Source organism: Macrotis lagotis, chromosome 3 (genome assembly GCF_037893015.1).
Source record: "Macrotis lagotis isolate mMagLag1 chromosome 3, bilby.v1.9.chrom.fasta, whole genome shotgun sequence".
NCBI lineage: Eukaryota > Metazoa > Chordata > Mammalia > Peramelemorphia > Peramelidae > Macrotis > Macrotis lagotis.
Window position 1 is genome coordinate 43,911,621 of NC_133660.1, and position 27,033 is coordinate 43,938,653.

Consider the following 27,033-nt stretch of genomic DNA (forward strand, 5'->3'; position numbering starts at 1 on the left):
CTTCATGGTGTCCTTTCTTTCCCATGAATTGTTAAATAATAATTATTATTCTAAGTTTATGGACTCCTGTTTATGAATTTCTCTTTATAATTAAAGGGTTTTAAACAGAGATGTGATATCCTGCTTGAGGGAAAATTATATGGCAGTAGTGGGTTGGATGACTCGAAGGAATAATTCAGACAAGAAATAACTGGGTGATATAAACAATAAATGCCAAGTGTTCAATAGAAGATTGTGTGAGATAGTTGGGATTTCCACTGTCTTCTTAAGGATATGTGGGGGTGGGGAGGATATGTGGGATTTGAATGTCACAGGTTAAAAATACTGTCCTATCAGAACAAAGGCATGAAGGCAAGCTATTTCAGTGACAACATGAAGTAGAATTATTGTAGGGGATTAGTGGGAGATATGGGGTCTTCATGTAAAAGGCCTCGAGTACCAAGCAAAAGAATCCGAAGCTTGTCCTTTAGGGCAGGATTTCCTAACTATTTCTGCATTCTGAATCGTTGGGGCAATTGGTCTGTTGAAAGCTAAGGACCTCATCTCAGAATGTTTTAAAATGAATAAAATAAAATATAAAAGATTTTTTAAAACCAACTTATTGAAATTTAGCTGCTAAAATATTAAATAACTAAATTTTTTTTAAGTTTATGGACTCCTGGTTATGAACTTCTCTGTGATAATAAAAGGATTTTAAATAGAGGTGTGATATTCTACTTGATGGAAAATTATATGGCAGCAGTGAGTTGGAAGACTCGAAGGAATAATCCAGACAAGAAATAATAATGGCTTGAACTTGGGTTGTGTAGTGGCGGTGAGATCAGAGTCTAGAAATATATATCACGAAATAAAAATCAACATATTTTCTGGAAAAACTGAATCTGCCTAGGGTTGCTTTTAACTTTAATTCCTTAAACCATTCTTTTAAAAAAACAAAAAGTAAAGGAACACTGGGTTCTCTTCTACCCATCCTCAAGTCATTCTCTGGCAGGAAATTAGGTGCACAGAGAGAAATGTCACCAAGTGAACATCCTATCCATTATACTACCCCCCTGCCAATAATAATAATACCAATAAGGTAGGCTCATCTTTAGGATACTCCTCCCCAAATCTCATTCACAGGTTGCATCCCCTGATTATTCTAAGCTCTACTAAATACTACTAAAACTATAGCTCAAAACTATGCCTCATGATTAATAGTGAGCTCTTTAACAATTAGCTTAAGGCAAAAACATTTACTGAAATTGCATAGTATGAATAATAGAAAAGCATTCCTCCTTTGCTCCTTCCACCACCAGCAGCAGCTTCTCAAATTCAGCACAGAGAGTAGATACACATGGGGAGTCGAGCATGGGTAAGGAGCCAGCATGTAAGAAACAGGTATGGCCAAGGTAATCCTAAAGGGTTTTTTGTTGCTTATAGTGTCCTTGGGCTGCTCTCCCATGCTCTCTACTCACCTGCTGCTTTGCCCATTTCACTGGTAATGCTCCTTTCCAGGACATCTCCTACTGAAGAAATTGCCTCTCTTGAAAGCCTGTTTTGTAGATGGGGTGAAGAGAGAAATCTCCTCTCCTTTCTTTACCCTAATATCCTCCCATAGCTCAACTCCCAAAAAAGACACAAAGTAAAAAATGAAGAATAATTCTCTTTCAAAAACTAGGTTTTCCCACCATACCTGACTCTTTTCTCAGATGCAAGAGATGATTCCTTTGGAAGAACTTTTTAAGGTTACCATGACAAATTCTCTAGCAGTCCCACAATTGTAGGTTATCAAAGAATTTTTTTAAGATCCCCCTTTCTTTACTACCATCCCCATCACCTCTGTGTTTGACTAATCTTTTACTGTGATGCTTCAATTTCAATAAATAGTAAAGTTTTTTTCTCTCCCTCCCTTCCTCCTCAATATGTCTTTTTTCTTTTTCTTTTAATTTTTTGAACTCCAAAGATCATAGCTTGCCTCATTCTTTCATTGTTCTTTAGAGATGATTGTATTCTAACAGGACAATAAATGTCCTACCTTTTTTGGGACCTAAGTACTGAAAATCTTTTCAAATCTTTAAATTCATTTCCTTTTCTTGTTTCTTTTATCTATTTCATTTGTCTTGTTAGTCTCTACCAGTCTCTACCATGTTTTTATTTTCTTAAACATTGAAAGCCTTTTTATTCTTTCCCATTAATATATCATGTTCCAGTGTATTCTTTTCTTTCTTGTGGTTAATATGTTGTTCTGCATTATAATGACTGATTTCTTGTTTTGCATCTGGTATGATATCTGTATCTTCAAACTTACTTTCAACATTTATTTTTTGTTTACCTTTAGAACTCGAAACTTAATAATAACATTGTTGGATATATCATACTCAGAGTTTCTCTCTGGTGTTGGTTTGTTAGGTCCTTCTATGTATTCTTTGCCCTCTAGTTTGAATACTTCTTGGTGATTTTATTTTATGATTTGAAATTTTTTTAAATATGACTGATAGGATTTTTTGGTTTTTCATTCCTCTCTAGGAACTTAATGATCTTTTGATCATCAATTAATTTTGATAATTAATTTTTAAATTTAATTCTAAAATTTTGTCTTTTGAATTTGCTCTAATATAATACCATTGAGTATTTTAGTTCTTTTTATGACATCCTTCCTTGTCCCTTACTCTAGGATATTCACTGTGAATTTTTAACTTTGCTAAAGTTTCCTAGCTTCTATCTAATAGTAATTTTATTTGTCCATTAAATCATTCTCTAAATTCTAATGACGTTTCTGTTCTCTTTTTTCAAGGCTATTTGCAATTATTGCTGAATTATGTGATTTTAATAGTTTATCCTAAGGGCTCTTTTACCCCATTTTATTTGTTCATTGCATTATAATTTTTTTCCTTTGTTCTTTCCTCCAATGTTTTTGCTGTTTTCTTGTTCCCTGTGGGTATCCAGAGCCTGAACTTGTTGAGGGACTGAAGAGTATGGTTGAGTTCCTGCCAAGATAAAGATTTCACTGGGTCACCATAGACATTGTTTTGGCTCGTTAAAGCTGCATCAGTCTGCTGCCAGTCCTGTTCCTGGTTCCCGGACTTCCAAACCATCCTATCTCATTCTAAAACTTCCCTGAGGACCTGAAGCATCCTCACCCTGGAATTATGCAATCACCCCTGCCATCATCTCAACTTAGAAAATCCCTCTTCTCACAATAGGAATTTCCTCCTGGAGCCTCCATTTTGTGGAGAGGCCTTGACCAGCTTTCATTCTCCTCCAAGTCTTGTTCCTGGCTTCTAAACTTCAAAACCAAACCCTTCACTAGAAACTCCCTCCTCATTCTCCCACCAGCTTTTCAGCTCCTTTTTGTATTTTCTTTCTCCATTAGAATAAAAATTCCTTGAGAGCAGACAGTGTTTTTCTTTTTGTTTGTAAAAGTTAGAACTAGACCAAGGTTCCCCATCATGGCACTGTTTTTCACATGGCCAACTTCTGTTCTAGGGATCTACCTGGCAAATCAGGGGTACTTAATAAATATTTGTTTCCTTCCTTCCCAATATTTTCCTTTCTCTAGAGTCACTATAGCTGCCACCGTTAAAAATGGATATTGTGGAATGTGAAGGCAGACATGTAGAGCATATAATGGAGAATTAAGTTGATAGTGTGATGCTATAGGATTTTTTTTAACAATTTCATTACCTTGCCAAGTTGCTTTTATTTCTTCTCCTTTAATCGCCATTTTTAAAAAATTTCATTTGACACATATCTTTATTCTGTAAGAAGCTGGAATAAGGAATAACTTTTGAGTCTTCCACCTTTGCCAGAAGATTCTTCCTGAGGCATTATTAAGAGAGAAACATTTTTTAAATAAAATAGTGGGAAAAGAAATAACATTAATTGGATTATTAAAGATCTTGCACCCATATCCTTGGAATGATATGTTTGTTTACTAACCATTGGCTAAATTCCTGTATAGTGTAATCTTTTTTTATTCCATTGGAACATTTTCAATCTCCTGCATAAAGGTCTGGATAAAAATATATACTAGGATGAATGGTATGAATTAAAGCAAAAGATTGGGAACAAGTCTGATGCCATGACTTTGTTATAAAGGGTCTGTAAAATATTATCTTGGTGTCATGGATTGTATAAATGTGCACCAATGGCAGGTTCTTCCTTTTCCTTCACACACTGTTAAAAATGAGTAAAACATGTTTCCCGTTGTACTTCACTTGTGCTTAGGGAACTCAGTGAACTCATTTTTTAAATTTCCACATCTTTAGAGAAATGTTTTGTTTTTACTAAAATATGTTTTTGATCAGGAACATGATTTCATGGTTGCGTGTGTTTTCCTGAAACAAATATGTAAGAGCATGGATCCTAGTGGTTTGGTTATGGATCTGGGAATCAAATCTAGAGTCCAAACCTCAGGCTACTTGCTAGTTAACTGCACTATACTGAGCCCTCTGATTCCTCTAAATCTCTCTTTAGAGAGTGAGAAATGTTAGAGGATCTATTTTTGTTTTTAAACACATGACAAATAAAATACAATAATTGACTATATTCATGGAATGTCATAGAATTCAGTCAAGTTTCAAGGTAGTAGGGGCAAAGTACTATTATTAAAATGAAATTAAAAATAACATTTTAAATGAATACTTCACTTCTTTAGTAAAAGGTAGATACATTTTTTTTATATTTAGCCACCCCATCTTCATTCTTCACCCTAAACCTCCTCACCTCTTTGTGAGGGAAGTGTGATTCATTTTGTTAAAATGGAAACAAGCATTGAACTTAGTATCAGAACCCCCAGGTTCTAGAACTCAAATGGCCAGGATAATAAGAAAACAAGAGACCGTGATAAAAGGAACAGTTAGCAGAGAGGAGAGATTTCAAAAGGGCCCCATAACTGTTTTCAAATATTTTGCAAGATCCCAGAACTTGAGCATTGAAAAAATACCTTAGCAGCCATATATTCTAGCACCTACATAAAAGGCACTAGGGAATACCAACCTCTGCTTGAAGAACTCAAGATAAGAGGGAACTCCCCCTCTCAAGACAGTCCATTCCAACTTTGAGACAACTCTGGCTATTAGAAAGACCTAGTAGAGCAGAAATAGAAGCAATGAGTAGAGGTTAGAACAATTAGGATTGATATCAAGAAAGCACAATGATGGAATCCATAGGATTGATTTATGGTGGGACATAGAGAAGAAGCACGAGGATGGGTTGCCATCTTTAGCCCTGGGAGAAATCTCTCTCTTAACAGACACAAGAGTTGCATTCTTCACCAAAATCACATCTTATTTGAGATGTTTCAAAATTAAAACTATTGGTAGCTTTCAAGAAGAAGTTGACTTATCAGAGATTTATGGTAAAAATTTCCTTTTCCAAGTAAGATCAGATAGCCTGAGGGCTATTCGGATGCTGTGATTTAACTCCCACATTTTACAGATGAAGAAATAGAGGCCTTGAACAGCTAAGTTCAAGATTGCTTAACTGGTTGTGAAAGTTAGAACCAGATCCAGTTTTCCTTCCAGGGCACTGCCTTCCCTGTTAGAACATGCTGCCAACTTCTGTTTTAGGGATCTGCTGGCCAAGTTACTGACTTTTCCCTAACTAAATATCTTTAAGATGAGGGTGATAAGAGTTTTCACTACCTATCTCACTGGGTTTCTTATGAGACTTAAGTGTACTTGAAAGAGCATTGAAACCATAAAGTGATATACAAATGTAAGCCATTAGCATTTTCCAACTGAGCAAGGTGATATTGAAAGGTACTAGTTTTTCAGGATGCCTTACATTGCTAGTTTACTTTTCAGTGACTTATAGTCTCTGCTCTTTCCCCTACAATATTAGCTCAGTGAATTTATAATCCCTAGTGTGGGAATAATGATTTGTTCTTACTTTGATCTTTTCTGGCATTTTGAATTTCTCCTGGTTTCTTTCCCCCTCCTAGGGACCTTGGAAAACAAAGAACTGCATATATTTAACCTGACTTCTCTTACCAAGTCTGAAAGGATTTTGTCCGCAATTTTGCATTTCTCTATTGGAGAACTAGTAAACATTAGTTCAAGCTGCACATCTCCCAGAGGTTGTTCTCATCATGGATACAGGAAACAAATACAGATTGCCCTGTCTACCTGGAGCCTTACACCAGATGGGAATCAAACTCAGTCCTTGGGCCATATCTTGGTAAATGTGGCTAAACCTCATAAAGATGTATTGACCTGGCAATCCAAAGACATCACTCAAATCCTGACCAAAGCAAAAGAAAATGGTGAGTTTTTCATAGGTATTAAGATCATTTTCGAGGGACACTCCCTTTCAAAGGAAATACCGACAAGCTCTGAGCCTTATATCTTAGTATATGCCAATGATTCATCCATTTCTGAATCAGAAAGTGTAGTATCAAGTCTCCAGGGACATTGGAATTTTCCCACTGGAGCCCTCACCAAGCTGAACAACCACATGAGGACTTCTCTGTCCAGGAAGCGGAGGAAGAAGCGCTCCATCAGCAGCCCCCTACTCCCCCTCCAGAACAATGAGCTTCCAGGCACAGAATATCAATATAAGGAAGAAGGAGGCTGGGAGAAGAGGAAGCCTTACAAAACTCTCCAGATTCAGCCAGCTGAGAAGAGTAAAAGTAAAAAAAAGCAGAGAAAGGGCCCACACCAGAAAAGTGAGATGCTGCAATTTGATGAGCAGACCTTGAAGAAGGCAAGAAGGAAACAATGGATTGAGCCCCGTAATTGTGCCAGGAGATACCTCAAAGTGGATTTTGCAGATATCGGTTGGAGTGAATGGATTATCTCCCCAAAGTCCTTTGATGCATATTATTGTTCAGGAGCATGTCAGTTCCCCATGCCAAAGGTAGGAATTTCTCTTTTTATTCTATTTTCATCCATCCTGTTGAATACAACAGGGCTAGGTTTTCCCCTTATCTACAAAGGGGACTTTTATTTACCACATCAGTGAGCTTAAGAAATGATAATGCTTGCTCTTTAAGGGTCATTAAAAAAAAGTATGATCTCAGGATTGATTTAAAGAATATAGAAAAATATATAGAAAATTCTTTGTGTACAATCTAAACACTGTATGTCTTAAGTTGATCAGTAATGTGTGAAGGTGCAATTGTCCACAATGAGCAAGCACAATACAGTCAAAGAATGATCTGTAAAGATTTATTAAAGTAATGACTGGAAAAAGTCAAGGTCAAACAGTTAATCAGATTGATGCCCTGATAATAGGGATCTTTTAAATAGTCTCTTAGCAAAAGAATTGATGCCAGGAAGAGTCAGAATTAGGAATGGGCAGGTAAACTGACCCTTCAAAATCATTTATAAACTGATTTAATTTTGTCCTTGCCAAACATCAAAAAGTAAAGGAAGAAAAAGAATAAGGTGACTTTATGAACTTGTTTCAAAATCCATCTCTTCCTGTCAGAGTTTGACTACTGTTTTCAAAATCAATATGGATTTTGCTTTATTATATCATTACATTGGAACCTGACATATTTTTCAAGCAAATTCCTACTGCTTTCAACTCATACAATTGTCATGGACTTTCTTCTCACCAATTTAGTCATTAAAACAATAGTAGTGCTCTAAGTCCTTCTGTTAAGTCAGCATCTACACTCCAATCCTCAGTTTTTAACAATTCTAATCTCAGTTGTAAAATAGAAGTTGGCTTCATAAATGGAATCTAGACCAGGAATAGATTTTCTATGCAAAACTTGAAATGAATAAAATTTTTCCTATTAGATAATGGAAAAAAAAGGTAAGAGTTGAAAAGAATCTCCTTTACACCCCCCCCCATGACAAGTTCAGACTTTTGGGTTTTAAAAGAGTATTTGCATATTCCAAATTCTGTGATATTTAGGAAATAAAACCTAAATACACACCTCCAGCATGAGGCCGATTTCCAGGACTCTGTCCTTAAGGATTTGTTTTCTGAGCCTGAGCGCCAGGGAATTGTCTGAGTTTTTTTTCTCTTTTGGAATTTCTGAAAAGAGTTAGCCTTTTGCCCTTCCAAAAAGACAGTTTACTCAGGAAAGGGCCCCAGTTTCTTTCATATTTCATAAACTGAAAATAAGCACTCTTTACATTTATATTTCTAATGAAGATTTTTGCTAGTTGAATTTTCACTAAGATTTTACATATATATATATATATATATATATATATATATGTATACTCAAATTAGAGATACAATTAGAAAAATCACAAACCCCTAATTTTGAGGTGAAGGGACTAAGCCATATTTTGCTATCGGCATGCCTTTACATCTTTGGAAGAGAGTTGTGATGAGTTCTGGCTCACCTTGTGGTGGATTCTGAGTCTCTAAGTCCCGATCCCTCTCTGGAAGTCTTATGGGCAACAACCCCAGGAATCTTCTCTGAGCCCCAATCCAGGGTGTTATCTCCTCTCCTGGTTATAGCCAAAAGAGGCATAGTTTTGGCTATCTGAGGAGGGGCAGTCGATGTATTATTTAAGCCCCCTCCCCAGGTGTTCAGCCTTGCTTTTTCCTTCCAGGCCCAGCTCCTATGACCTGTTGTGGCTTTGGCTTCCCAAGACCTGTCGTTGTTACCATCACTTCCCTTCCATCAGGGTTGTGTAAGGCAAACAGGGCAAAGAAGAAAGAGGATGAGAGAAGGATGAAAATGTGTATGAGGAGAATGTGTTTGTGACTAGTGCAGGATTAAGGAGAAAAAGTAGGAGATGGAAGATTGAAGAAATAAGAAACTGGGGAATAAGGAATTTTTAAATGGGGGTGTGGATATTTACAATGGCCAAGTACTAGACAGAGAATCTGAGGATTTGAACTTTAATTCCAACTCAGTCACTTATTATTTGGAAGATGAACAAATGGTCTCTGAAATTCATTTCAATTCCTAATCCTATAATCCTAGTTCTTTACATTTACACTGTTGAACTATCACAAAGTCTGAAATTCAGTCTGGTCTGATGTGCCACTAAAATGCAATAGTTTCTTTGGAGATGGAGAGAAACACTAGTGGATCAGCTGAAACAATTGAAATCAGAGTAACTTTAGTTCAAACTTGGATAGGCGTCAGATTGGGGAGCCTTGGGTTTTCCATTGCCAAAGTGAAGGGTGGAAGTTTGGCTGTTAGGTTGAGTCCTCAATCTCTCATCACCTTGTGTGTGATCAGCCTAACCTTTCAAAACATTCTATTCCATTTCCCAAACTCCCTGGTTCTTATTTTATTTCGCTACTTAATGGACTAGTAATTGGGAGAATGGAAAACAAAGCCTTATGAAACTTCCTTATGAATGATAATTAACAAAAGAGCATTACTATTTATCTGAACAATATCCTGCCTTAAAACTTATTGCAGATTGCCAGGACTTTTTTGTTGAAATATTGTTGAATGTTTTGAGAAAAGGGAAAAATCAAAGCTTTTGACAGTTCTGATACCATAAGCTGCATCACTTCAGTACAATATGGGACCACTTGCACCCCAATAAAAAAGCAGCCCAGGGTCTGCATCCCCCTGGCCCCCGGAGTGAGTTAGACTCGGGTTTGACATAGCTGAGCTCTTCATCTGCAAAAGTTGACAACCTGTTCTGTAATTCAGAACAGCTGGGTTCTGCCTTTTCCAAATTCCAAGCTTTGCCCTTTTCCTGCTTTCAATTAGATGGTTTCAGAACTCTCACACCCATGTGTGTTGGAGTGGAATAGCATGAAGCCTTGAGGCCCAGCCAAGCCCTGTGTCCCAGGTCAGGAATGAGAGCTTTTAGCTGATGACATACTCTCCCCTGCTAATGCGTCTGTAATCAAACTCAACTGAACAGCAAACCTCTCAAGGACATGGTAAGCTTGGCAGGTGCAGGTCTGAGCGCTGCAGATCCTTTGGAGTTTTGGGAGTTTTCTACCAAATGTAGCCTTTTCTAGCTCAGTGAAGAGCAGAATGGGTAATTTCACCTTCAAGCAAGGCAGAGAGCCAGCCAAGCCATTTGTCCCTAGGCCCCTGTTTAAATATATATATATATATATATATATATATATATATATATATACATATATATATATGTATATGTATATATTGCTCTGCAGGAGTAAAACCTGAACTTAAAATTTCTTTGGTAAAAAGAACTTCTGGATAAAGAAATTCCATCTACTAATGCAGACCAACCCCTTCTCTGCAACTTCTAGTCTCTGAGAGTTGTATTGATCATTGGGAGGTGGTGACTTGTCCTGGGTCTTTCTGTTTGAGAGGCAGGTTCAACTGGCTTTGAGGCTGAGTCTCTATTCACCATAGTACCAAAAAAGAAGGAGGAAAAAGAAGGAGAAGGAGAAGAAAAAGAAGAGGAGGAGGAGGAGGAAGGAGGAAGGAGCAGAAGGGGGGAGGAGGAGGAAGAGGGGAGGAGGGAGGAGAAGAAACACAAAAACATAAATTCATGGCTCAGTCATAGCTCTTGGAGGAGTCTAGCAAAAAACTTTATTTTTTTTAATTGTCCATTTCAAATAAATTTAGACTAGAAGATCTACTTGTTCTGAAAAACTGCAAAGTTTAGGCAGGAGCTAAGTCTGATCCAAGAAATTCCATTGAATTGGGGAGCTTTCGGGTTCCCAGCTTGGGCCCTCTAGATGCCCTCTTTCTTCTGACCCCTTGGATGGAGGGAGGGAATTATTGAAGGAGCCAAAGGTGTCGACAGAGTGGAAGCTGAAATGATGATGTCTCAACTCTCTCTGGAAAGCAAGGGTTTTTCAAAAGTGCTTGCTAAAATTCAAGCATGATTGTATGCAAGAGATAGTGTAGCCATGTGTCATGTGGCATGACAAGAGACAGAATTGAAATACGGACAACGCTTATGGATGGCTGTCTCCAGTTGGCGAATTTTGCAGCTCTGCTCTGTTGTGTATGACTTGATTCCTGGGACTAGCAGACATGACCGAAGGAAGCCACAAGAAGAAGGAAAAAAAGCTACTCCCTAGAAGATAGACTGAATCTGCAGTTGCACGCTTTCCATACCTGAGATACATTAGGGGAATCCTGATAAGACCGATTAACACAAATCAAAGCCTTGTGCTTAAATTCCAGGAATCCCACCAGAGACTACTAATACTTTCTGACTCTATGATTTGTGAGTTTGAATTTAAGCCAAAGAGCAAGAATGTCTAAGGAAACACCCAGGAATATTTTCCATATCTATCCAGTGTCACATGCATAGAACTCATCATTTTTGTCAATGCAAATTATTTCTTTAGAACAAGGCAAAATGGGATGGTTGGTTTTTGCCTTATATTTCTCCCACATGGCCCCATTTTAAATGATCCTAGTAACTAGAAGGGGAGTAGTTAGTACAGAAGAGTCTTTGTGTGGTGTAAATTGTTCACGAAAGCCCTGCATTTCAGAGTTGTGAGTGGTCCTGAGAACAAGGGGCATCCTCACTCAGGTGTTCTCCTAATGGGTTTCCTCAAGTTTGTGCCCCCATTCTCCCTCATGAAGACTCTATGCAATGATGGGAGAATATGACCCTAGTTTCCTGAATTTTCTTTATGCTAACTGTGGTATTATGATTATTGCTTTTGCCTTATTGTTAAGTAAATGATTTATGTTTAAGAAAAATAATATAATGGTCCTGTCCAATTAAATGGATACCATCTTGTATAATGATTAAAGGTTAGGGGAGCTACTAGAATATTAAAGAACCAAGTCATATGAAAATGTGTGAGTTTGAGGACTGTTGAGAATACAAATTCAGTTGACTCGTTTTAAAAAATTTCTTAGGATAAATAGAAAGAAGTTTATCATCAGGATAAGAGGTTAGTGTATATTAATACACAACTGAAGAAAGTTGTGTGTTTTTCTAGACTATATGTATTTGTGTTTAATATAGAATCATGTTCTCATCACATACCCTTTAAGAATCAAGGTAGAAGGCCAACATATATGTATTGATGGGCATTCATTTCTCCAAATTCCCATGGCAATATGCCATATGAGATCAAAATGGTAAAAATTAGGCACAGCAACATGTTCATGTCCTATACATGATATACCACTTCTTTCCTCTTTGTTAGGGTCCTTAGGCTTTTTAAAAAACACTCTATCTCTGCACTGTGGAATTTATGAGAATGAAATAAAATAGCCATTTGTTTGGGAATGCCTCTGGAAAGGACATATCTTTAGTCCCTTATAACCACAGTTTTACCACCATCAGATTGCTGAGTGACTTTGGGCAAACTGCTAATGTTTCATTTTCTAAATTTATTTAAAATAGACAAAATTTCTTTTAAAAATAAAGGGTTTTGCCAGACCCCTCCAAGAGCTGTTAGGAGTAGTAGCAATTTGAAAATATGCAGCATGCACTCTACAAGAGGGAATGCTCAACTCATCACTCTGGCAGCCCCTCCCCTCTCTGGTGTCCCAGCCCCAGGGCAGTGTGAGCTCTGCTCTTAGCTGGCCGGGAGAGCTTAAACAAAACCACATGTTGTTCCACACGAGCAATAATAGGCCCGCTAGGCTGTTTCCCAGAAAAGAGCCTTACCCAAGCTTCCTTGGTCAAACTTTGGGGATTCATGTGATAACCTTTTATTTTGTTGCTTACATTATTCCTGAGAGGTAGTAACCACATGAACGTCAACTTTCCAACCCAAACCTGTGGGACAACAGTGGCACCCCGTGGTCAGCAGGAGAATTGTTTTCTCTGGCCCTTAGCAGCCTTTGTAAGGTTTGGGTCTGGACTAGGGTCTGGAGCTGGAGGGGACCTAAATAGCTGTCTCAGTCAAACCCCTCCTTGGCCAGACTAGGAAACTGAGACCCAGGAAGGTTGACACACACCTGAGCTGGAAGTTGTAGAAGCAGCTTCCCAGACTCCAGAATCTGGGTTCTTTTTGTTGGATTGTGGCTTAATGAATAATTACTTCATTCAGTTCTTTTACCTTCAAATAGGAGGTGACCCTCAAACATAGATCAAATCTCTACCACATTACCATGGTTTTGTCCCACTACATACAACACACACACACACACACACACACACACTCACACACAGACCTATATCCCTTAATGTGTATATGGCATACATATTTACATGCATGATGAATGTCTGTGTATTTATAAGCATATATATACACATAAAACAGCTCAGTTTTTGAGAAACTAAGTGTATTGTCAATAATCTAGAAACAATTATTAAATACATACTCTGAACCAAACAAAATATCACATATCAGAAAAACAATGAGAAAAGTGGAACAATCCGTGCTACACTCTTTTGGGGCAGACAGCATGTATGTAAAGAATGAATATTTGTTGAAGAAATACAAAATAAATATAAAAATAATTAGATACAGGGAAGTTAATTAGTGAGAAAGATTACTACCATCTGTGGGAGGAGGATCAGAAAAGGTGTTACCACTCTGCGTGCCCTCTCTCCGAGATTGCCTCCATTTACACTGAATTTATGGATGTACACCTTTTTATACATTATCACCCCCCATTAAAATGAGGGCAGAATCTGAGTTTTTGCCTTTCTTTGTATCCACAATACTTAGGACAGTTCATGATGCATAAAAGGGGCTTGATTGATGCCTGTTGACTAACTCAACAAAGGCTGAAGAGAAGAAACCAGGAGATAGGGAAAGTTTGAAGATTAGAGAGAAGAGAGAGATGCAAGAGAGCAACCTGTTCAATAAGAAGGGAAGAGATTGGAGCAAAGGCATGCATTGATGCAAGAAGGACCAACTCTTCATCAGAGAATCAGAAGATATATGAGAAGAGGGTGGGAATGATGAAAAAAGGGTTTGAGGTGAAATGAAAGAAAGAATAGTGAGCTCATGGTAAATGGTCTCAATTTTTTCAGTAAGGCAATATCCTCAGTTCAGTGGTTTAAAGAGAGAACAAAAGGCTTGGAGAGGTTTCTGTGACAAGTGATTCAAGACAGATAAAAAGACCAGCCCGGTAGAGATCAGATGACATAATTTGCACACTGTTAGGTTGCATGACGTCTTCTGGCTCCATGCACCTACACATAAACAGGAGCAGAGAACACCAAGAGACCCGGGCTTGGAGTTGGCAAGGGACTTGAGTGGAGGACAGTGTGAATTATATTGGCTAGCTAGAGGATTAGTTTGGAAAAAGAGAAAGGCGAAGTCAACACAGAGGTAATGGCCTGAGAAAATGATAAGGGTCAAGAGAAGTTGCCAAGCCATGATGGAAAGGAGAGTTTGGGATGACAGTGAGGAATAATGAGTATTGCAACGCCCCCTCCATGACCACTGTGATGGGGAATATGAGCAGATACAACCTTTTCTGTGAAGTATGGTCAGTGATGAAGTGTTCTCTAGAGAAAGCCAAATCTCTGAGAGCATAAGTAATAGGAGAATGAGAGAAAGAATTCCAGAATGAAGGGTAGTTTTTCATGGTGGAATAATAATCCCAAAGGGCATGGTGGAAGGAGTGGGTGGAGTTGGACAGAGGGTCATAATTTGATGAAAAGAGATGGGGAAGGAGCTTTGACTCAGAGTAGTAGCATTAAAGTGAAGGGCAGAGGGGACATGAATTCACATATGAGGTGTTGGAGCCTAACTGCATTATTTTTCTGGTCCATTTAAGCATAAATTTGAACTCTTAAAAAAAATAATAACTCCTAAAAAGCATTAGACCAGTTTCCTAATTTAGTAAGTCTAGTAAATAAAGTGTAATTTGTTCTTATATTGCCCTAGGATCGTTATAAATTACACTATAGATATAAATATAGAAGGAATATGAGAATCAGTCTGGTATATGGTGACCTTAAGATACATACTTGAAGTTTGATGATTAAATAGCCAATATCTCATATCTTGCCTCTTCTAATTGTGGATTTATTTGATGATTCTGGCTAATCAAAGTTCTATCATAATGTGATTCTACCTAACTTATGTCTATGTCCCCCCCCCATTTTTCTTTTCAGTCTCTGAAGCCATCCAATCATGCCACCATCCAGAGCATAGTGAGAGCTGTGGGTGTCATCCCGGGGATCCCTGAGCCCTGTTGTGTACCGGAAAAGATGTCTTCCCTCAGTATCTTATTCTTTGATGAAAATAAGAACGTGGTGCTAAAGGTGTACCCTAACATGACAGTGGAGTCTTGTGCTTGTAGATAACCTTTTGTAAGAGATTTTCTGAATGCTTAACTCATTTGTTTTTAATGGACTTTTTTTTTTTGCACTGTCAATACATTTCATTCCAAAAGATTTTTGTAAACAGAAAAAAGAGAAAGAGAGAAGAGAGAAAAAAAGGGAGAAAAAGAGAGACATGGAGAGAAAGAAAGAGACAGAGACAGAGAGACTGAAGATTTCCAACTAGAGAACTGGACCATAGATTGCCTCCAAATGTGACTGAAAGAATTTTCCTCTTGTGAATCTTTATCTCTATCATGAATTGCAAGATAATTTTAAGTTCTAGGAGGATGTCATCTTATTTTTATAAAGCTAATTTGAAAGAAGTTCATAAAACACTTCTTTGGTGGCCAAAGGCAATGGAGAGCAGTTTTGCATGTTGAACTAGGCTTCCTGCCTTACCGAGATTTCTGGACAATTCAGCAAATGGCTAAATATTCCGATTGAGTTTGACTTACCCTAGAAGCCTTTGGGAATTCAGTAAATATACAGCTACTATATGAATAAGTGGGTGGAATGTGTGTCTGATTGTGTATACATGTGTTCATATGTAAATCCATGTTCCTGAGTCTGTGAAGGAATGCTTATTTAACATGTTCCAATAACTTGGGTCCACACACAGTTATTCACTTTTGTAAGCTGTCAACTTTGATGGGCAAAAGTTTTGTAAAATGGGGGGGGGGGGAATTACTATCTTGTAGTAAGCCAGTGACCAAATTACCTGATTATGTGAACACATAGTTGAGAGTATTTCATTGCAGTCCAGAAAAGGAAACCCAACTACTCAGTTTAAAAATCCCAAATATATATATATATATATATATATATATATATATATTCATATATATATATATATTCCCTTTTTTCTGCTTTTTAAAATGCATTTATTCTTTTAAACTGATTCTTCAATTTCCTCTTGAATCTATATCCTGTCAGTTATCAATGCTCTCACTCTGGCTCCTGCAAAGTCACCATTAGATAATAAAGGGGAAAGAAAGCTAAAATCTTGAAGAAGTCTCTGAATGACAACTTTAAAGTTTAATCACATTCTCAAGGCTATTTTTGACTACTTTGAGTTCTCACTACATCCTGAGACCATGAATGAAGATTTTGTGGCCTTACAGCTTTATGGCATTCTCACCTAGAGAAATCTAATAAATAAAGTGTAAATTACTATCTATTTATTATGCATTTTTCTCTATCAATGCTGAAACATCTTATAAATCTTTTATTTAGTCTAAATGCTTGAGAAGAAGTCATCTTGGTGCCTTGCACTACCACTGCACCTTCCCCATCAAGATCAATGATCCTTCCATGTTGACTTCAAAGATCATTCCTCTCCATTCACCCACTTAATTTAAATACTCTAGGGATAACCTATCCTGCTTGGTCCTGAGTGAGTGAAAAAACAATGTAGCCAGGCCCAGACTTCCATCCCATCCAGGACAGGACAAGATGGGGATTACCCTTACATCATAGGGATGTCCTTCAAAAACTGTTAGCTCTTTGCCACACCACTCTTAGCTCAACTCACCTCCACTCATAGACTTCTTACCTCATGCTCTGGGAATAATAAATCAATACTGACGTACTGGAAAGAGGGTGGAAATGAACTGGCTAATGGCTTCACTTGCTCCTTGGTCATCATTCCTTTTAGAATATAAACTCCTTGAAAGCAGGATGTATCTCCCTTATATATTTGTGTAGTAGTTTAACTTAGGTCAGTTACCTAGCATGGCTGTTGCAGGATTATCTTTAGATAGAATTCTGTTGCTCAAATCTTCAAGAAGACTGTGATTTCTGCATTTTGACAGAGAAGGAGGAAGGTCATGGCTGAGTACTTGCCTCTCCATTATTCTTATCTTAGCTAATAGGGTTATACTGGACTAGAATTATATCTATCTACTAAATATTTGATATTTTCACTTGAGAGATATCATCATTTTTAGGAGTTGAGGATTAAAAGCCACTTTCCCTGGTTACTTCAAAGAGGAGGTATTGCCTACTCTAGAACAACTTAGATCCCTCTCAACAAACACTTGGGACACAAAACAATCATAGATATTGAGCAAACATAATTATCCAAGAAAGCCATAAAACAGAAATTGGGAGAGTTATACAGTTATACAAGAGTAAATGAGTTTTTCCAATCAAAAAGCAAGATAATATCTCAAATCAAGGAGAGAATAATCTCCCTGGAGACCTACACTTAATCTCCAGGAATGTGGAAAAGGTTGGAAGGAATCAAGGAATATATGGGAGAAGTTCCCCCCACCATGCCAATGACTCCCGGGACTCCCATTGAGCCATTCAAAGTTCTTGCCTCATTTCTTATCTCAGCTTTCCCCAACGCCTTCACAGGTTATTGATTCAGTGGTATCTCAATCAGAAGCCATTTAGTTGTACCATCACAAGGGCAGCTAAGTGGCACAGTGGAAAGATTACTGGCCTTGAAGTCAAGAGGACCCAAGTTCAATTCTGGCCTCAGACACTTGCTACTTATTAGCTGTGTGACCTTCGGCAAGGCACTTAACACTGATTGCCTCACATCCAGGGTCATCTCCAGTCATCCCGATTCAAATCTGATCACTGGACCAGATGGCTCTGAAGGAGAAAGTGAGGCTGGTGACTTAGCACAGCCCTCCCCCAATTCAAATCTGGTTCAAGTGCATGTCATGGCATCACATCCTGATGTTATGGTCTTCTAGAATAAAGGCCAAACAGTGACCATCACAGGGGCTTGCTTTAGGCAACAGTTAGCTTGCCTGGGGCAGAGAATGTTAAGTTTGTATCCCTAGCACCTAGTACCTTTCCAGGTTTGTCCATTGATTAAAAGCATTTTTTTATGGCTAAAGATATAGCCATCAATTGGTTCAAAACATTATGCTTCATAAAGGGCATAAGCTTTAGCTTCTGTAAATTACTCATTCTGCAACTAAACTCTGAGAACTGACTCAACTAGAAAAAAGGAAATAAGGTTATTAAATGACTTCCAAGTTCTAGGCATTGACATTTACTGATTGACCAGTAAACGAGTAGGACAAAATCTACCAAAGGATAACATTTAGTGGTAGATTACATGACTTGATCATGCAGCCCTTCCAAGGTAGCCCACATCATGCCCCATCATCCTATCCATCTTGGTACATCTCGCCATCTCTACCACCTTACATGCCTATTCCCCCCCACCCACGCACACACTTTCCACCTCTTGGGAAGTGGTCAAATCTTTGTTCTATAAAGGGTAAAACAATGAACTGCCCTATCACTCTATTTACCATTCCTGTGAGTCCCTAAGCAAAAACACTCCCTTCAGTGATCACCAGTTCTTTATATTATTTTTCTCTACTGAAATATAAAACCTTAGATGGTCTCATTTTTGACTGCCGTTTCAATGCCTGGGGTGACATGTTGGCCAATTAGACGAAACTACATGTAGGAAGTAGCAAGATGCAGCAGAAAAAAGCACTGGACTAGACTTGGGGTTTAACACAATCTTAGCCTTTAATGATCCAAATTCAGTAAATTCATTGAACATCTGCTCTTTCAAGGCATTGATGCACTTATTTAATATTGGCAAATCATTTTACCTCTGCTCATGTATAAAATGGCAGGGGATAGGATAGTCCAAATAATCTGAATAATTCTTGCTCTTATATTCCATGATTCTGATTATTTTGTGTCTGAGTTGGTTTAGTTTCAAGTACTCAAATTTGTATAACATGCTGATCTCTTCTAAGCTTTGAAATGTAGTAAAAGAGTATTGTGTGTTGCTCTGGTTCAGATAGCATTGTGAAAAACTAGAATCCCCTCACTGAAGGTGATAGTAAAGTATAATAGAGAGTATGTGAAAGCTGATATGATTATGTCTTCTCCCTATATAAATGTCGGAAGAGTTTAAAGACAGTTCTAGGTAATGAAGTACAAAGGAGTGCCTGCTTATTTGTAGGGAAATTGTAATCCATTTTTCTCTATCAATTTAATCTTTCAAGAGATGAAGAAAGGAAGAGCCACTTTTAAAAAACATCATTATAAATTTCAAGGCAAAAGCAGCAGTGTATTCTAGAAATATATTAGTAGCTTCTTTATCAAATCAAATCCAAGAAAGCAATAGTAGATTAAATTGACATTAAAAAGATTTGAACAAAGCACTTTAGGTTCAGTTGCGGTAGAAATGGGTCGGTGTTAAAAGTCCCTGCTTTTCTAGTTTGAGGTGGTAAATACAGAGCAAATATTGGAATCTTTTTGGGTCTGAAGTCTTGTTGGGGAATCTGATTATCTCTAAACTTTTATGGGAGTAGACACATAAAAGGAATTGTTTTATGACTAGAATAAATGACTTGCACTTTCTCCTCTTACTGCAAGTCAAAACCAGTTACCAAACAGCTCCTAAAATCCAAATAAATCCCCAACTATGTAAAACTATCTGTCCCAGATGATAGAGCATTTATTTTAATAAGCATTTAATATGACCAATTTCCCACAGAGTGAAAGGAATTTTGACAGTCTCTTGGAATTCACTGTAATTGGATTTGACCAATAGTAGTTTTTAAATGTCTCCATCATTTTTATTTCTACTAAATGAAAGCTGTATGTTAGCTATGATGGGGCCTTTGGAAAGGTTGTAATTCCCATAGGTGAGCAAGATGTTGAATGAAAGATATGGGTTCTTAAGAACAATGGTTCTTGCCCTCCCCACCACCCACCACCACCACCAATCCAATCAATGTTCATTTTTAAGAAGCTCAGATGTTTAAACCCAATTAAGGCCCAGGGCAGTTGTGATCAAGTTTCTTTAGACAATCTACACTACAGAAATCACAGGCCTTTGGATTGTCGAAAAAATTGTTATGGGGGTCTAGTTGGAATCCATTGAAAGGTTCAAATTGGGAAGTGTCACAAGAGAGTCTCATCTCAAACAAACAGAGGTACCAGATGAATTAGGATCCTGGAGGTTCTCTAGGATACTCTCTGACTCACAGGGTTAGTGTGAGGAAAGTGCTCTGAAAAATCTTCAAGTGTGATCACTGGGGAGGAGTTGTGATTATTCCCGGAGTTAACACCAGGTCAGCTATATCTCTCTTTTAGTTTCCTGAAGACTGGCATCTATCTTGCAGGAGTGTGAAGTTCCTAAGGACTTCAGAGATCAATCCAGTTCCCTCATTTTACAGATGAGGATGCTAAGTGTCAGATATGCTAGGACACACGTCCAAAGTAACTCAAGTGGTCATTGGAAAAGCTAGAATTTAAACTCATGTCCTGTGACTGATACCTGTGACAACGCTTTTTTTTTTAGTTTTTGCAAAACAAATAGGGTCAAATGGTTTGCCCAAGGCCACACAGCTAGGTAATTATTAAGTGTCTGAGGTCAGATTTGAACTCAGGTACTCCTGACTCCAGGGCCTATTGTGCCACCTAGCCACCCCAACAACACTCTTTCTGAGGCACACTTTTGAATGCTACCTCCCAGATTATTGTCAAAGAACCAGGGCTTCACCTGGGGCTTATTTTGCTACCATCATTGATTTGAATTTGACCTTATTGAATAAAAATGGTTACCTTAAGTCACTCTCACCCTTAGAATCTGCTTTGTTAAAACTGTGAAAGTGTAGTTGTCACAAGTTCCACCATTTTGGAAATTGAACTGTGATTTAAGATTCCAATACAGGCTATGATAAATAAAGAAATTTACTTCTGGTTAACTAAATATGTGACAGACATTTAACCTTAAGCTTTATCCTTCCTTTATACTATTTCTGAATAAAGGTATCTTTTGTTGATCATCTATTAATCTCATGGACAATTGTCACACAGAAGATCTATATATCAATATAACGTTGTGAATAGCCATATTATTCATTAATGTAGTTTACGTGCTTTCATTTTTCCATATTCTGGTGGTTAGTTAATGAGTGACTTAGTCTCCTCTCTAACAAAGAATAACTAATGCCTGTACATTAGTTTCTTCCTGAGTCAAGGAAAAATGTCCTGAGCTAGAAAAATGTCTTAAATTGCATCTATTATTGATCAGCAAGAAAGCATGGATTAAGCAGATGTCTATGTACTTTTTCCTGGGTATTTTATTTTAACGTAGTTGATGGAAAATTAAGCTATATCATCTCCTATAAACCAAAACAATAACATACAAGTTCTTGTAAATGTTTTAACTGAGGATTTTGTGCTTGTACAGTTTGCTGCAATTTTATATGTATAATTGTAAATGGAAAGAAACTTTAAAGATGCTTTTAATTTATTTTATGTCTTTTGCCCTCCTGTACTGGTAATAATTTACACTTTTAGATGTTAAAATAGATTCCTTTTCACTGCAGTTACCAATAAAATGAGAAGACTAATGTCTTTAGTGAAGTTCATCTAAAAGACATACATAGTGCAGTAAAACTCAGAAAAACATTGGATATATCAGCTTTTTATTATTTGCATCATTTCCTTCTAATGTTGGAGATCTTTTCACTACAAATTATGAAAATAATAAAATTGCTTAACTGCAACTTTTTCCTTCATTTTTATACCTGGGATACACTGAATTTTTATTTTAAAATGTTTTTTATCTTTTATTTTTTGATATATAGCTTATATTAAGGCTGGTTTTGGAATTTGGTAATTCAGACATGCTTATCTTTCGAAAGATATCAAGAAAAGTAAGGTTCAAGGGTGCAAGTTTTCAAACTACTATTAAAATAATATACTATAGGAATTGTACAAAGAGGATGACATATTAAGACCTAGAGGAGCTCAGATCCCCATGAATACTCCAGTGATATACTTATAATAGTTCAGAAGGAACAAATAAACAAAAGTGATGAGAATCAGTTAAAAATTCCTCCACTCAGTCCAGGACTGGGAGGGAGAAAAAAAGACTGTCAGAATTCTATGGAAATATATAGTGGAGATAAGATATGGGAGATATATCACTAAATATAAAACAGCTTAATTCCACAGCAGAAGATGGGGCTGCCAGTAGTGTTCAGTATAGGGAAACCAAAGGTCTTATTCTTAGAAAGCAAATGGATCAGACCATTACCCAGTCCTAACACAGGAACTCCATCCAAGGTCAAAGACAGGGCAAGAGCTGCCTGTTGACAATTCACTTCTATCCACACCCAGGCAACTTTGACCTAAATCACAGAATGAAACAAGACCAGAATACTTCTTCAGCATGGAACCTACCCTGAATTCAATATCAATTCAATCTGAACCCATGCACAGGTCCCAAATTCCAAAAGCTGAGGTTGAAGATATGAGTAACGAGAGAAAATGTCAAACAAAATAAATAAGCAATGAAACAAAAAAAATAGAGATTGATAAATGCTTTGTACTTAAATGCTATTTTAAATTTTGATCTAATCTTATTGAGGAAAATGGATGCCATCCCCCTTAGAACATGCTTTGCTCAAACCCCTATTAGTAGTGAAAATGTCATAAGATCAAGGATTTTGGAAACTGAATTGAGATTTTTAGGTTCTAGTATAGACCACAATTACTTAAAATGGCCCAGAGGTAAGACCAGAAGAGAATAAATCAACAAAAAAGTCAGTCAAAGTTGAGACTCAGAAAGGATGCCTGACCACAAGAACTTTATAAGTACCTGGAAGAAATTAAACAAGAATAAAAGATAAAGGGAAGAGAATTGATAACTTAGAATAGATATCAACAAATCTTACTTAAGGAATTCAATTCCCTGAAAATTAGAATGAACCCCCCCAAAAAAACCCAATTCCAACTATCAGGCAATAAGAAATATTCAAACAAAACCAAAGTTTGGGGGAATAAGCATAAGAAAATATAACAAAAATAATATCAAAAACAATAGACTTGGGATGGCTGGGTGGTGCAGTGGATAGAGCACTGGCCCTGGAGTCAGGAAGACCTGAGTTCAAATCCGGTCTCAGACACTTAATAATTACCCAGCTGTGTGGCCTTGGGCAAGCCAATTAACCCCCTTTGCCTTGCAAAAACCTAACCCCCCCCAAAAAAAAACAATGGACTTGAAAAACAAGTGAAGATGAGATAATTAATCATTAAAATATCTGAAAATAATGCCCAATAAAAAGTGCAGACATATTTTTTTAAAAATCTTAATGAAAACTGCCCAAATTTCTTAGAATCAAGATATAAAGAAAATAAAATCTACTATTCACTTCCTAAAAGAAGTCCCCAAATTACCACCATCAAGAAAGTTATTGCCAATATCCAGAGCTTCCCAGGTCAAAGAAAAAAATTACAGCAAAGGGCCAAAACTTAAAAAAAAATTGTGTCTAACCATCTTTTGTCCAGTTCAGATGGAAGTCAGGGATGTTTATTTCCCCATCCCACCCTTCATATTTTATATATTCTTTGTTTAAGAGTGAATGATGAAAATAATGGGTTCCCTCCCTTTCTTCCACCTTTTTCCCCAGTATAGTCCCCTGTCCCTCCCAATTTCTGTTCTCCTCAAACTTCAAAATAGATCCATAACATTCCCTAGAACTTTTGACTACATTAATTAACTTTCTCTACAGACTTTTAAATGATAGGACCTTGAGAGCATACTTGTTTCTCCCCTACCCCATTAGTTTGTGAACAATGCTTTCTCATATGATCCCTTATAATTTTGCTCAGGCTTTTACAGACATAATCTGGGGTGTGACATTCTGAACTGTAACAAATCTTTGCAGCAGAGGCGGGAAAAAGGAAATGCAGAAAGAAAAGTTTCTGGACTTATAGAAAACTCAACCCCACACCCCACCTCACTTCTAGAGCTTTGGAAACTCAAACTATAGGAATCAATCCCGTAGGACCAATGGAAACTCATTAAAGTACTGGTGCAAGAACAGATAACTGAGGAATAGCAGTAATAGGACAGAAGATCAGGATAGAGAACTATGTAAGAGGGAAACTGCAGAACTCTACAGTTCTGTCCCTCCAAAAGTCAGCTAAGGCAGAGACCTAGACTGGTGAACCAAGAATGCCTAGTATGGAAGAAGGCTGAGATACTTTGAGATCCAGCCCCCAAAACCCCCACCAGAGAGGAGGGAGTTAGAAAGTGAGCAATAGGGAGAAATAAAAGGAGGAAAGACTGAAATTACCAAAGAGTTCAGGAAGAAGAAAATCAATAGACCTTGAATATCAACAGATAAATCCATAGGGAAGACAATAACAACAGAAGGAAAGATGGTCTCTATATTTAGTAAACTAATTCAGGCATCTCTGAATAAATAAATAAAGCAAAACTAAGGAAAATGAGCTAACACTTGATGAGACACAGGATCCTGTGCAATGTAAGGAAAACATGGAACTGCATCATGTGCCTGAGTATTTTGTAAGAGTAATGAAAATAGTGGGAGCAGAATTTATGACTTGTGCTGCAAAAATTATGGACAGAAAAGAAAAAAATGATCCTATGATGGTAAGTCTTAACAAACAAACAAAAGAGATAAGTAAAGTGGGAATATAAATAGATAGAAATGAAGGACAAAGTAAAAAAGAAACAATTTTTTAAAAATATGCTCACTGCCCAACTTAAATATACTGATTTTGAAGACAGGATGCTAGAAGCAACCTAAGAATTGTACTTGTCTAAGAAAAACACAACAGGGAAAAAGCCTGAACATCTTACTGCAAGAAATAAAATAAGCAAACTTTCCAAGGCTTCTGAACACAGAAAATGAAAACTCAATTTATAGATTTCCTCTAGGGGGAAAAAAAGAAAAATCAAAAAACAAGGCTACAAACTCCAAGACACAGAGTCATAAAACTTAACAATTCAACTGGGAAACAAGTTCTTCAAGTGATTAGAACAATTTTCAAATACAGTGGAAAGGAAATATGAATAATAAGACTGTTTGTACCCACCATAAAATGCTGGAGGGTCTGACAAAATGAGTCCTAAAGACTAATAGAGCTCAGGATGTTACCCAGAATATACTATCCTGAAAATTTTCAATTAATTATAGATGATAAAAGATGAACATGCAATATTTAAAAAGCATGCTAAATTCTTAGAAAGAAAAACAGATCTGAAGAGATGATTTTCTCTCAGGCACCCCAGAGAACAGAAATACAGAAAGGTGAATGAATACAAGGAGAGAGGAATGAAGGAAGGAGTCAGGGTAGAGATAAGAGTGAACAGACAAGCCTGAGACATTGTGGACAGAACTCAGTGATGCCCTGGTGATGGTGGGGAGATGGTTGGTACCACCACAAAGATCAGGGTTCTTGGAAATGGAAAAAACTTACAGCTGGAAGTAGGAAAGCTCAAGGTTTTTATTTCACAAGCCTACAAAGTTAGCAGATTAAACTTTTTTCTTGGGGAAAACAAGTGACTTGTGGACAAAGGTCTAGGCAAGGACGCCAGAGGGAAAGAAAGAAAAGAACATAGCCCAAAGAAATGGCTTTGTTCAGATTCAAGTGAGTCTGGTGTAGAGGGGAATGTAGGCCAGACTTTTAAAGTCTTTTCCCATATCCTATGCAGGGAAGAGTACCTACTTTGGAAGAGTAAGAGGCAGGAACCTGGAGGAGGGGTAAAAGGATGTTGAGGTTGCTCTTATCTTGATGAATTTACATTTAACAATGAAATTGCATTAAACAACAGTAGGCAATTTATATCTGATTGGGGCTTATGGAAGCCCTCAAAAAATATAGACAGGCACAATTGTTATTTTCCTAATATTAAAAAAAACAGACATTTCTCCATCAACATATCCCTGCTCAATCAATTTTTGGGTTCCAAATTCTTTCAGGAATTAGGAAGTAATATTCATTTTTATAGAACTTCTTCAGAGCTGAAAAGGGATGTCAATCAAAGGTCTGCCTTCATGGTCCATTTGAGGTGGGGGTTGCAGACTAGGAGGAACTTGGCTGGGACAGCATGATCCAAAGGCTGTTGAACGAATCCACCTTTTGAGATGCACGACTTGTAGCCTGGGGAAGACAAGCCTCAGAAAAAGATTAAGCAAACAAAACCAAAGAGAACTAGTTAACAGAGACCCAATAAGGAGAAAAACCAGAAAGTCTATAAAGAACAATAATCATTCTGCATGATTCTAAGCCATGAAGTACCAATAAAAATACTTTCCTAAGAACATGGATCCCAATACAACATGGATTCATTAATGATTACCACATCAAATTTACAACTCAATTGAGTTGTAACCAAAAACTCAAGAATGGTATAGACAAAGACATTGAATTATTCTTTTAGAACAGCACATGTCCAAAAACGGATTTGCAATAAGTTTTTTCTATTTTAACTTTAGTCATGTTTAGAATTAACCAAAACCCCATAGCTGAAGAATGGATCTCTTTTTAAAAGAGTTTTTAGACCAAAAATCATCCTTCTGATATAACTAGTCATACTGATATTTCTTTCCCTAAAACTTGTTGTGATACTCATATCCTAATGTCACAAATAAGATTAAATATTTGCTTATTGTTAAGAATTTAGAGGATGAACCTTTCTGGAGAACTATTTGGAATTATGCCCAAAGGGCAACAAAAATGTGCACACCCTTTGATCCAGCAATACCACTACTGGGTCTGAAGAGATGATGAAATCACTTAGACAAAAATATTTATAGCAGCCCTATTTGTGCTGGCAAAGAATTGGAAATCAAATAAATGTCTTTCAATTGGGGAATGGTTTAACAAATTTGGTATATTTCTTGGAAGTGAAGGTATATGTATGTCATGGAACACTATTGTTCTAATAGAAACCAAGAGGGATGGGAATTCAGGGAAGCCTGGAAGAATTTGTATGAACTGATGCTGAGTGAGAGGAGCAGAACCAGAAAAACACTGTACACCTTAATAGCAACATAAGGGGTGATGATCAACCTTGATGGGCTTGCTCATTCCATCAGTGCAACAACCAGGGACAATTTGGGACTGTCTGCAATAGAGAATGCCATCTGTATCCAGAGAAAGAATTGTGGAGTTT

The 27,033-nt window shown here is 37.3% G+C and overlaps 1 protein-coding gene across 1 annotated transcript in view; it reads left to right on the forward strand.

The window, feature by feature from the left end:
• Positions 1 to 21,564, forward strand: part of BMP3 (bone morphogenetic protein 3) — a 33,861-nt gene extending 12,297 nt beyond the window's left edge. Inside the window, exons 2-3 of the mRNA XM_074228568.1 lie at positions 5,927 to 6,840; positions 14,892 to 21,564. Of these exons, the coding sequence (XP_074084669.1) occupies positions 5,927 to 6,840; positions 14,892 to 15,083 (1,106 nt within the window). The 3' untranslated portion in view covers positions 15,084 to 21,564. The remainder of the gene's footprint in view (positions 1 to 5,926; positions 6,841 to 14,891) is intronic.
• Positions 21,565 to 27,033: the final 5,469 nt, after the last annotated feature.